Genomic DNA, 13,566 nt, shown 5'->3' on the forward strand with positions numbered 1-13,566 from the left:
TGATAAAAACATATTTTTACAGGTATCTCTACAGAAATGGAGAGCTTCGTTAAAAAGAGAAGGAATAATGATATGCACATTGCACATTGGCTTATGTCCTAATACTCTGTTATTGGCTAGGCCCAAAAACAATTATTGGAATTTGATATGGTTAAATAAAAATCAAATTTCCTGCAAGATAAAATTAATATTCATGTAAAATATTGTGGCCGTTTAGGCAAGTCACTAACCTTAAAAACGTCATTTTAGGGAATCACGAATCGAAAGTTTGGATTCCAACTAAAAATATTTATTTTTTCGTTTTTGGAGGTTTTATGAACATAAAATAATTTATCCATGTCTTTTAAATAAATTCCATTGGTAACTTTTCCGTCTGATAAAATGAAAAATATCTGGAGGGTTTTAATGAAGCGGGGTGGCTATTATTTTATTTTAGTATATTAATTTTGTTTATTACAAAAACTAAAATAAATACACCTTTTAAAAAATTAGGGGTAAGTATTTAAGTATTTATTGACATATTGCGAAAATAATTCTTTTGTTTGGAAATGTCCTAACAAGGCTAAACAATTGAAGGTACGTTTTTTTGTTTTAAAAATAAAATAAATAAAATTCGTACACTCAAATCCGTGTTTGATTTAAATTATTATGCTATATTTTTCATTTTTCATTTTCATTTTTTTCATTTATGAAATTTAAGCCATCTCAATAAATAAATAATTATAACACAGTGCTTGTCTCGGACTTGCGTTTGGCACGGATCTAAAAGTGTGTGCACTTTTCGTAGATTTAAGGTATTTAATTTTACTAATTTATTTATTCATATTTTGTCTCTTACATACTATAATTAATAATAAAAATAATGTGACCTCACTGGGGTTACCCGTGCCGAGAACACTTAACAATATGGTTTTAAAAAAAATATTTTTACATTTGAGAATAAACAAAGAAGACTAACTTCATAATCAGAGATAATTAACAAAATGTTCAGACAGTTTTAAACACAACGCATTTATGTTTATAATTAATTTATCTACACCTATATTGTTTATATTACAAAACGCACAATGAATTAACAAAAACCTATCATAAGCTATACACGTTTGGAGCAATTGTTTCAATATTGGTTTGGGCGAATAAGACAATCCATTTTACTTCTACCCAGCTCCACTATCCATTTTTATAGCCTTTTTGAGCATTTTCTCGTTACTAATTGTCTTAATATATAGTGGAATTTAATTAATACCTCATATCAAAATTGAATGATACGCAATATCTCAAATAGCATTTGTATAAAATATTTCAAAACATTAGTGAGGTACATATTTCAAATATATTTAATTCGCTACATAAAAAAATGTTTTTCTTTTATTCGCCATTTTGAATTATTTGAATGACTTGTCACGACTTACAAAGATAAAAAAATATTAAATTCAGTTCATGATTAACTATGGTACAATTTCTAACATTTAGATGTGGTGAAATAAACATATTTATAACAAGGCGGTCAAGTTTCTAGGTTAGATTCAATTGCATAAAAATAGATCTTCACGATTTATTTTGTGGTACAATAGGTTTATGGCTAATTTTAGGCAAGTGTAAGTGCTTACTTATGTAGGATAAAATGCGGTTGGATAATGTGTATAATTTGTCTAAACTGGGCACACAAGAAATATTGTATTAGTGATAAAATTAGGAATGGCTCTATTTGGGATTTCTGGCAAAGAAAATAAAAAAATAGGTGTAGGATAGTTCTTTATTGCCCCGTTTTGTTCCAATTTACTCGTCACCTCCATTTCAATTACCCCATTGGGTATTGGGTAATTAAGAACGGCAAGGGTTTTGTGGTTTGATAAAATTTTAATGAAAAATATGTTTTTTGTTATAAAATTAAAAATAAAATATGGAAAAAAATGTCAAAATAAATTTTAAAATAACAATTTGTTTGATATATTTTTTTATTTATTTGGGTCCCTGATAACCCTACTTTTCCCTAATGTTAAAAAAAACAGGAAAAATGGTCTTCGGTCGATATTATCATGTGTGAAAAAATATTATTATCCAAAATGAGTGAAGAAATATGCCATTGAATGTGGCGAGTGGTAATTCAGCAAAAATGCGATATGGCTTATTGTCAGCGGTTTCATTTACAATACGGAGCCGTTCTGTAATATGGCTAGCCAATATATCGCACCCTCAGAAGTACACTGTCGTATGTTTAAATCAGCTATTATACAGGAGAGTGTCGCATGTTTAAATCAGCCATTATACAGGAGAGAAAAATAAAGCTGCTGACATTTAAAATTGCTCGTAACATGTATTTTGACATTATGATGCGTATTTTTGATGGTAGGTATTTGCTCAAGAAAACTGTATCATCACAATGGGGAAATATAACTTTTTTTAATTTTAAAATTAATAAGGGTTTGTGTCAAATAAACTGTCACTTACTGTCAAATAAAAAAAACTTTTTTGAACAAAAAAATGTTTTTAATTTCCCGCAAAAACGGTTCATTGCATTGGCCACGCCCCTAAAAGGCCACGATTCTGTTGAATTTCGAACATTGTTGGTGATCGTTTAAATCTAAATACAACGTCGTTACGAATTTCGATGTCACAACTGTAAGAGGCGTATTTTTAACAATTTTATTTTAAAAATTAAAAATGAAAACATTTTTCCACAGTATCCATATTGATTTTGAATACACAATTAATTTTTCTAAATCCATTTCACATATTTTTATCGGCAATCGTAGTTTGTTATATTTCCATATTACTGCTGTGTTCTTTTTGATATTTTACTTAACTGTTTTATTTTTAATGTTTTGCATAACTCAATTTATTAATCAAACAGCGAAATTTAGAATCAATACAGCATAAATCTGGGGATGCGATAGATCCTGACTAAAATGACAACCCGGCTGTAACACACGCATCATTGTTGCATTGATTTACTTGCTTAGCTTATCAAATCGAACAAAAACCAGTACTCACTCGGTAGTATGTCGCACTCCATGTGATGTCGCGTATTCACTAGCAGGGTGGGCTGGACGAGAGCCGCGCGGTGGTCCGCGCTAGCTACGCTGGCCATCACCATTCACGTTCTTCTCCCGTCTCCGCCTGTTCTCTAAACTCTCTGCCTATCCCTTCGGATACCTCGAGAGGTATGTCTTCAACTCTTTCTGGGTCTTTGGATGGCTTTTCTAGCCCGCGGCTGACGATTCGCTGTTACACAGTTCCTGGGAATGGAAAAAATGGGGTTGTGATGGTCTGGATGGAATATATTATTATTAATGTGTAACTTTGTGCTTTTGAATTTCCAAAGGCTTTAAAAAGACGAGTACGTGCTAGTCCCTTTTTTATCAATTTTTTTTTTTACATAAATATATTAAATGGAGTGATGGTCTTATAACTGATCAGTCATAATAGCCAACCCCTGAAATTCTACAATACTTAAAGGTAAAATAGTTTTAAAAGTCATAGAAAGATCAAGTTATCAAGTGAACAACTGTTTTGAAATACCTGTATATATTTATTATAGTTATCTCTGAAATGGCTATGCTAAAAAAATCCTTTACACGCGGTATTGTAACATCGTGTTTCCTCAAGCAAAAGACAATATTCTGAAGTTCGAATGTTTTTAAAAAAAACATAGAGACGTATTGTTTAATTTTTTATTTACGCATTTACATTATTTATAAAAAATATAACATTATTTAGGCCTGTTAAAGCAAAATAAAAGAAAAAATCATTAAAACGCCGGTCATTTAACTAGCGTGCACTCCCGTTCACTGCCAAAAATCGACTGATTGAACGAATTTCTGATTTTGTTTTTGTCTTTTTCAACAGCGTCTCTGTTTTACTTGTTATAGGTTCTATTATCGTACTCTTTTTTCCACAGTAAAACATATTTATTGTGGCATTGCCATCACTTTCATTCTTCGTATAGCATGAGTAAATATTTTTTTAAATAAAATCCTGGATATTTATACACATTTTACTTTCCAAATCCGGAGTGAAAATGTTCATTTAAAGATTACAAAAAATACATCATCATTTAAACAAATAAGAGATATATATCATATGAGATGTGTCTTTTATGTAGACACCACAGCCACACAAGAGTTAACAGCACTAAATTTGTTATCAATACTAAATATAATCAAGCACTTTTTTCTTTTTGAAATATTATCTGTTTTGGTTTATATTTATTTTTAAAAAGACCGCATTTAAAATTTATTAAATGTTTTTATAAAAGGTAAAAATGTATTGATGTAATAACTTATATATTTATAGATAAGTTATTCATTTAAAAAATACTTGGTACACTTCCACTTATTTATTTTGACCAATTAGCGCTTTGTTTTTAAATGTACCTACACTTTAGATAATATTTAGTTTTATATAAATTATCCTTACACTGTATAATATTCACCAGTCTGAAGATGCCCATTAGAGGGTGAAAGCGCTAATTGGTCGAAATAAATAAGTGGAAGGGTACCAAGTGTTTTTAAAATGAATAACTTATATATAAATATTATTTTTATTTTTTTATTTTAATTTCTTAAATTGGTTCTACAACGAAAAAGTTCATTGGTTGTTTTATATATTTTTTATGCTAAACTTTTAAACGAAGCAAAAAGCTTTTTTAAAAAATGTATCGTTTTTTCAGCTCAGTTCTGAGCAAAAAAAAACAGGCGTTTATTAAATATAAATAATACAATCCGTTCTGTTTGCAAAACATTAAAAAAAGGTTCAATTAAAATAAATTGGAAATAGTACAATTATGTAAAATTAAATTATACATGCATATTTTATAGGCCCAAAATTCTTTGATTATTTTTTACTGATAATATTTCGTTAATCCCAAACATTAAAATAGTCCTTCTTTTCAAAAATACGCACCCTGGATTCAAACTAAAGACATTTCCTCTTTTTTTCTATGATATATTTGGTTCCTTTAATAATAAGGAACTATATTAATAATAACCATGGTTTATTAACAAAAATAACAATTTCTTTATCTACTACATACACATATAGGTAACAGATTTCTCTGGATCATTTCTAGTCTGCCTAACTAGGTACAACCTGTTTTAAGGCAGACATTTTTATGCAGAATTAACAATAACATTACTACTCACCACTTCATTTATTTTACAGTTATATAATATTAATTTATACCATTTATCATTTAAGAATGTTTTTGAGTAAATTTTCCGATTTTTCTCGACCTAAACCCAGTAACCAATTTTTTACAAATTTAAATAATCGAATCCGGGTCATGGTTTAGTAATGTTCGGGTAACATATTGAATATTTTTGGGCCCAGAAACGTGATTTTTTTATTGCCCGAATTCAGCGTTTGGTAGACCCCAAGACCCATCCTCTAGTTTGACTTCTGGTAGTGTGGGAGTGTTCTTTTTGGGATTCGGTAGAATAATTTTCTTTCACAAACATTATTATTCTTAAAATATATAATTGACTTTGGCTAAGATCTCAAATTCCTCTAATAACTTGACGCTGGGGTACGTGAAGGGCTTTTTAAAAATTATTGTAATTATTGATTTTGAGCAGATTTGAGAGGTTTTCATATTGATTTATTAGTGCTATCGCATTCTATTATGGCACGAATTATAATTGAGTTACATGAAATAAAATATAGTTGTTTAAAATAAGTATAATATGTTACTACTGTTTTTTTTTTACACATTTCCTAGAAACATCGCGATACTAATAAATGTTTTAATTTTGTGGCTTGTTAGAAATATTTTTTACATCCAATTTCCCGTAGCACTGAACTTCTTCATAAGAAACAAAGAGCACGAATCAAAAACTTCCATGTGCACTCCGTACTTTTTTTTTGTTTACATTTGTAATATATTTTACTTGATTTATTTCGAATACAAACAGATGTACAGGTTTAACGATTATAAATAAAAAGTATAAAAAATGAATACATAGTATGGTCTGCCATCCAATAATTAATTATTTATTTAAATATACTACAATAAAGCGACGACGGTTTAAACTATATAAAAAACTAGCGGATCCGACAGACGTTGTCCTGTCCGAACGTTGGCAAAAGACTTTTCATTGATAAGAAGTTACCCAGGTACTTGTTTGTGATTAATTTTCAAAACTAAAAATTAATAATATTCAAATTTTGAATTTAAGTAGGTACCTAAGTACATGTTTATAGCTGAATTCCATGCTGAATTCAACATAAAATATTTTTTCAAATATAGCATTCTTTTTGCAAACGTCAAACTCCGGTCTTCTCACCAACAGAGGGGTGTTCTAATGTAGGAAAACGATTTTTTTTAATGTATTGAATTTAATATTATTTTGGTGTTGCCAAAAATCCAGTAAAAAAAATAAATGGGTAGAAATTATAAGGAAATAATCTTATTTAGATTCACAAAAAAATAAATGCTGTTTGTATACATTCAAAAACAAATTTTTAGACACTAAAAAACTACATCTTTCAATTTTTTTTGTATATGCATTCTCCTCAAATGTAACCCTGGTAGATCGATAAACAAAAAATTTATGCTCTTTACTTCTTTTTTACGTATTACATTGAAGATTTTAATATCTACGAACACGCACAGCGCAAAGATCAATATTTTTCTGAAACCGCACGTAAATCGGTTAAGCCGTTTAGAAGGAGTTCAGTGACATCACACGTACAGAGGAAGTATATTTATAAAGATAAATATACTATAAATTAAAATAAAATAAATATGAACAAAACGGGGAGATAGTTGAAAGGAAATTAATGAGGAGTGGTGAGGGATAAATGAAGGAAAGTATGAGTGGAAAATTGCATTTGATTTAATGATTAAGAGCAAGAAAAGAGACAAAACGTCTATCAAATGACCGAACGATTTAGCTAATGAAAAAACATGTATCACTTTATTTATAAAAACAAAAAAAAACCTTATAGGTATGGCCTGTGCGTGAGGGTATACTAAATCTAGAATACATGATAAAATCTCAGGTGTAGATGCATTTATAAATACATAAATAAAACATATGAAATAAAAATTGAAAGACTTTGTTTGGATATGCAGGTGCCTAGGTACTTATCGTACAACGCCCTTGAGACGACTTTTACTGAAATGGCGATAAATAAATTATCGATAATAATTATAATAAACTAAAGTATTTCTGGATTTATGGTTTTGCAGATTTCAAGCGCAATCAACGGGTAAGCTAAGTTCTTGTAAACTGGGAGCCCCGAAATTCTTGAAAATCAGGTCATATACCTGATCTAATGAACTGGACACTGGACACCTGTCAGTGTTTTTTTTTACCTCCAACGTCATTGGTCGGTTTCATTTTTTTTTTTTTTTTATACGCAAAAGATTTATAATTGACTGTCACCCGACACGTTACGCTATTATTTGACCGTCATGACCGAAGAACGTCAATTTTTTATTTACCAATGCAGTGCCCTTCGCACCATAAGACTCAGTAAAATAAATGATGAGATAATAATGTGTTTGTACTTTGCTTAACTCATCTGTACTTCCCTACACGATAAATAAATAATAAAATATTTTTATCTGTTTGAACATCTGTCAATGTAGATGGCTCCCTAAATGGCAAAAATCACGCATAGGTATGTAGGTACTCAAAATTCAATTAAAAAAAATTGTAATGAAATTTCAAAAGATTCGAGCCACATTCTTTCGTGTCAAGCTTTTCATTGCTACAACGAGAAAAAAAATTAAGAATGGAATATGGAAGTCTAAGCATTTACAGGGTTTATGACATGTCATTGGATGGTATAAGTTTACATTCGCTATTCTGGCTATGTTTAAACATTCACATTTCCTCAACTCTTCCATCAGTTGACTTTTGTAAATTAAATGAATAAATCAAACTTAATAACTAAACTAGAGGAACTAGAATCCCAATCGTCCATGCTCTCTGTAGCTGCAAGACGTGCAGGGATTCTTATTTACTGTACAGCGCCCTTGAGGTGATTTTCACCAAAGTGACGGTATATAAATTATCCAACTATATAAAATGTATCTCTCGACACGAATCCTCCCAGTGAGGAACGCATTGTTAACTTAACCTTATTTTTTTATACTAAACAAGTGCCTTTTACAATATAAAATATAACAATATAATTAGTTAGTTAGATATACAAAAATTTAAAAAACTAAAAAACAATAATATAAAAAAACAAAAGTTTAAAAACAAAAATACAAATAACAAGAAAAATATATACAAACATGTATATGTCAGCATACAAAAAATATAACATGAATTTACACCAGATCATTAGCATAAATAGCTTTTACAAACGTTTCGTTAATCGTTGCAATAGAACATCATAAAATATTTATAAAGAGATGATTTGAATTCACAGAGACTCGAGTTAAAAATGTCGATATGAAAGGTTCCGATCGATATATATATAGGTCGATATTAATTTATTATAGTCCTTAAAATATAGCTTGATTAGAATGACATTTGTCAGCAAAAGTGACGACATAACTTTGTAGTAAAGTCTAAGAAGTTATTTATATTGACACACAAAAAATCATTCGTATCTGACGTGTTAATTTATTTTTTATTACAATGCTTGATACATAAATCAACATAAATATATAAAATCAGCTTTAAAACAACAAAAAAAAACTAATTATTAACGACGTTCTTACAAGGTTACATCATGTTGCAAAAACGTTAGAGATGGGACAAATTGATCGAGTAAAATAATAAATTATTTAATTTTGCTCATGAAAAAAGTATAAACGTCTTCTTTTTTGGTGAATAAACATACTATAATAGATGCGAAGGTTTTCACGGTCACTGTTATAAATATTATGTATCTTTTTTGGGTAATACCGTGTATGTTGGATTTGATCCGACGTACATTTATTCTTTCCTACAAAACTAGAAATGTGCCTACTGCTGACTGTGACACGGTACAAATTACTAGTACATAAAAACATACATTTCTTTATAAAACACACAGTTTTCCCTGAAGATGGCTCCTGCAATGGTAGCCGAAACGTCGGATCAAATCCAACATACACGGTATTACCCAAAAAAGATACATAATATTTATACTATAATAGGCTTGTTTTTGCGTTTTTATATCAATTTTCGGAAACACAGTTTCATGTTTGCATGAAAAAACTGATAAAATCGATTTGATCGGTACACGATCAGTGATCAGTAATTTCCCATCACTATTGACATTAGTTTGGCAGCTGTCATTGTAATCAAGCTAAATTTTAAGGACTATAGTCTATGTACACCTTAAACCTTTATTGCTGTGGGCGGGATTCGTTTGCTAAATTATTTCACCCTAGTTTCAATAAATGAAATCCAACCGTATCTACAAGTATTTAAGCTAGTTTCAAATAATGTCAACCGGTTTTGGGATACAACTGATTGTCAAGGCGATAAATGGTAGCCCTGTGAAATATGTAAGTAGATGAGTACCTAATTCACGCTCGATTGTGGAATAATATACCCACTAATGTTATAGATGGCCCCTTCTTTACTTACATTTAAATCAAGAATTAAATGTCACAATTTAAATATTTAAGTTATTCCTTTATTCTTCTTTTTTCCTTCCCATCCCCTCTTCATAGTATAGTGTTCATAAAAAAAAAATCTTTAGTTAATCTTTGTTTTTAATTTTGTATAAAATCGTAAGATTCAATATGTCTATGTAATTGTAATTTTCTCAAACTGAACGGTTTGGCCTGGTAGGAAGAAATTGCCTTAAGGCAATAAGCCCGCCTTTATATGTAAATACATTGTGTAAACTAATATTGAATCAATCGCTCCACAAGTGTATAGCTTATGTTATGTTTTTGTTCTTTCATTGTGCGGTTTGTAATATAAATAATATAGATGTAAATGAATTAATTATAAACATAAATACGTAGTGTTTAAACTGTCTGAACATTTTGTTAATTACCTCTGTTTATTAAGTAAGTCTTCTTTGTTTATTCTCAAATGTAAAAACTATATAAAAAAAAAAAGTATTTTGTTCAGTGACCTCGGCGGTGAGGTCAGAGGAAAAAATATTAATAAATAAACATGTACATAAAGTGTAAAATAAATAAATATATCATCATGTTCCTATCCGCAACCTGTGGCGCATAAGACACTGCTTTGATGTACCAAAGCTGTTACGTGAAGGCGAGGTGATAGGTCTTACGTTTCAAGTGCCAAATCAGGGACAATAAAATATTGCAGTTCAAAATCACCTTTTAAATCAATATTTCATGTCCAGTTTTCCAGGAATCTAACCCAGGATTTTAATAATGGTAGGCGAACGCACCAAACAATACACAACGAAGCGAACTTATCTCTACTCGATTTCCTTGTTCAGGTTTTTTACCAGAGAGCAGCTATCGATTTAAAAACGCTCGTCAAGAGTTCTGATTCTATTTCACACACATAACTGTATTCTCTATTCGCCTGGACACAGATAATTCAGGTTCTTATTCTAATAGGTGAGGGTCAGTGCTATGCAAGCTTCTGACGTCACTGCGACCTGTGAAGATCTATTGTAACGGATTTCCGGGAATATTTCTCGCCCTCCAATATAGGTACACAAATAATTTCAGTGTAATACGATGATCGGTTTAACGCTTCAGAATTTAAAGTTTGTACCGACATCGGTTGGGTGTATCTATTTATAATTTATTTACATTATTTATAATTTAATTCTAATTCTAAGGTATTTTGAAGTTACGATGGTTACGTTTATTTAAAATATTCCAAGTTCGATTCCAAGTTGAATTACCAATGATAAAAGACAGCGAAATTACCCACTTTTACCTAAATGTTACCAGAAAATATATAGGTACATAACCTATACCAAAAAAACGATCAAAGATTTGACAATGCGATGCAGTGTCATATGCACAGTAATTAAATAAAGGCTTATCAATATTAAAAAATAACACAAAAAAAACTAACCTAGTAATTTTAATAACAGTCACTTTAAAAAGGGTTTTTATAATCACTTTAAAATTGATAATAATCACTTAAACTGTCGTTAAATAAATACATTACACTGAATTTAAAACCGTCAACATGGCGTGTAATAACAAATATTATCGATATTAAAGCGTACGTACAAAATAAATAAAATACTGAAAAACGTCAAAAATCGACTAAAAAAACGTCAGTACCTCACATGGATACCACCGACCCGACGGTTCGAGACGCACTAAAAATTATTTGTTTGAATTTTTGTTTCCCGACCAATTATATTCCTTGGCCCCGCCTCCGGGGACGGCTGCGATTGGCCGGTTCGAACCGGGCTCCGCCTCTTCTTGGAACGTTGTCAGCTGTTTTTAACAAAATGGCCACGGAAGGCAGTGGCGGGGCGGCGACTTGCGCAGTGACGTTTGGGGGTAAAGATTATGAATTAAAGGGGTTTTGCTCGTTTTACTGTGGCTTCCAAAGGGCATGCGTGGTCGAGACGGAAGTAAAGAATTGCGAAAAGTTTTACGAATTCGTGAAGATGAATTTGCTAGGATGTATCGATAGAATGTTTCAATAAAAGTTTTTGCGCACATAAATAAAAATCCCATTAAAATATCGTCGCCGTTCAGGCAAATGTCAATAACACAATGTTTGAGTAAGTCCAAATGCTTGCAGACTGGCTGGATTTCCACCCCAGGGAATTGTTCATATCAAAATTTTTCGCAACAGAGAGGAAAAACATGTCGTAATTAAACATTCGTTTTCACACAATTTTTTCTCTGTTTTTGATGTGTCAGCCACTTTTCACACTGTGTAACATTCACCATTCTGCCTATATTTGAACATCTATATTCCGGCGAATATATTTTCAGGCGTTGCCTAGTATGTAGGTGAAATAATTCAATTAGATGAATCTCACCCGCATAAATAAAGGTTTCAGCTCTTTAACTTCACAAACATCAACAGATGAAAGAATTGAAGGAATACAGATGTTCAAATATAGGCAGAATGGTGAATGTTACACAGTGTGTAAAGTGGCCACCTTAACCAGCCATTGACACGTCATAAGCCCTGTAGATGCCTAGACTTCTATATTACCTTCTCTTAAATGTTCTTCATCTCTGTTGTAAAATGTTAATTAGTGTAAAGATAATTTTGTTACATTAAAAAAAATATATATTTTCCGGTTAACAGATGTAGGTGGGTATTTTTTCAATAAGTAAAAAACCTTTTGATTTATTTGATTGAGTTTATTTACTGACATTTCTTGGTGGGACTGCATTTGAGTTATAATAATAAAAATACAATAATTGCTACTACTTTATACTTAAATAATTTAGTTTGCACTCTTTTATTTCTAAAATTATATAAAATCATGATTTACAACCCCTCCTTGCACTTGTATATAACAAAGAAATTTGTTTAGTCTCCCACCAGTCTGACGATGGCGGTCACGACGAAACCCGGTCACTGGTAAAAAATTATAAATAAAACTATTCAGGTACTTTTGATTTAAGCTAAATTTTGTGAAAGTGTCATAAAAATTAAACCCTTTAATTACATTTAACCCTTTTTTCAACTATTTCTTTTACAACATACATTATTTTCATGACCTCATCAGTGCGTGTAAGGGTTGCTTATTAAAATGCAAGGCGAGTTGGTTTTATGTTTTTGTGTGGTAAAGGAGTGACAAACAACTATGAAACAACTATGGTAAAGGAGTCCTGACGAAGAGAGAGGTCCGTCTCGAAACCGGTAGACATAGAAAAATCAGTAAGTAGTTTAATACAAATATTTAATAACATTTAGTAAAATGTTCGACCCTAAAGTTAATGCTGTAAATAATAATAATAACTATTTATTATCTACATTACACGGTGACTGGAAGAACATACAGCGATACTTGTACATTACTACTTGCCGACTTTTCTATGTCTACTGGTTTCGAGACGTACCTACCCGTCTCATCGTCAGGACACCAATTGAACTAACATGCACCTTCACCATAGTTGTTGCGCAAAAATATAAAACCCGTATTCCGATTTGAAACCACATGCTTTTAGTAGGCATTATTTATGTGCATCATTAGTGTATGAACATGTTTGAAGTTTAGGGAGAAATAGTTGAGAAACGAGGGAGGGGATGAAGGTAGGGGCGATATATTCAAATTCAATTTATTTCATACGTTTATGTGTATTAAAAAATATATTCAAGGCATACATAAGACGAAAAAAAAATTTGCGATACAATTTAAATGTGATTAAATGGTAAAATTTATATATCCTGTAATAGGGAAATGTCACTTTTTTATTTACATTTTTAAAGTAATCAAGGTCTATGAAATACTGTCCAGTAAATTTTTTTTTTGCTAATTACTAGTAGCATAAAAAAATATTTTAAATTTGTAATTTTGGATCCCCGCAAAAACGGTCATTCCATTGGCCACGCCACTAATACGTCACGATTCATATTTTTTTGTTCTTGGCTTATCTCTGCGAGTCTCGTATAACAAAACGACAACGTTGTGCCCCTTAATACGCGAGCGCGGAAATTCGAACTTTTGTGTAATACAACTGGACTCAAAATAAAG

At 30.8% G+C, this 13,566-nt stretch overlaps 1 protein-coding gene across 1 annotated transcript in view; it reads right to left on the reverse strand.

Moving 5' to 3' along the window:
- The window catches only part of tup (LIM1_Isl and LIM2_Isl domain-containing protein tup), a 116,592-nt gene extending 105,388 nt beyond the window's left edge, over positions 1-11,204 (reverse strand). The window contains exons 1-2 of the mRNA XM_088234746.1: positions 10,965-11,204; positions 2,995-3,239 (exon numbers count right to left, since the gene is read on the reverse strand). Coding sequence (XP_088090872.1) covers positions 2,995-3,097 — 103 coding nt within the window. The 5' untranslated portion in view covers positions 3,098-3,239; positions 10,965-11,204. The remainder of the gene's footprint in view (positions 1-2,994; positions 3,240-10,964) is intronic.
- Positions 11,205-13,566: the final 2,362 nt, after the last annotated feature.

This window comes from Micrasema longulum, unplaced genomic scaffold (genome assembly GCF_059751315.1).
Source record: "Micrasema longulum isolate JH-2025_06_02 unplaced genomic scaffold, ASM5975131v1 h1tg001278l, whole genome shotgun sequence".
Lineage (NCBI taxonomy): Eukaryota > Metazoa > Arthropoda > Insecta > Trichoptera > Brachycentridae > Micrasema > Micrasema longulum.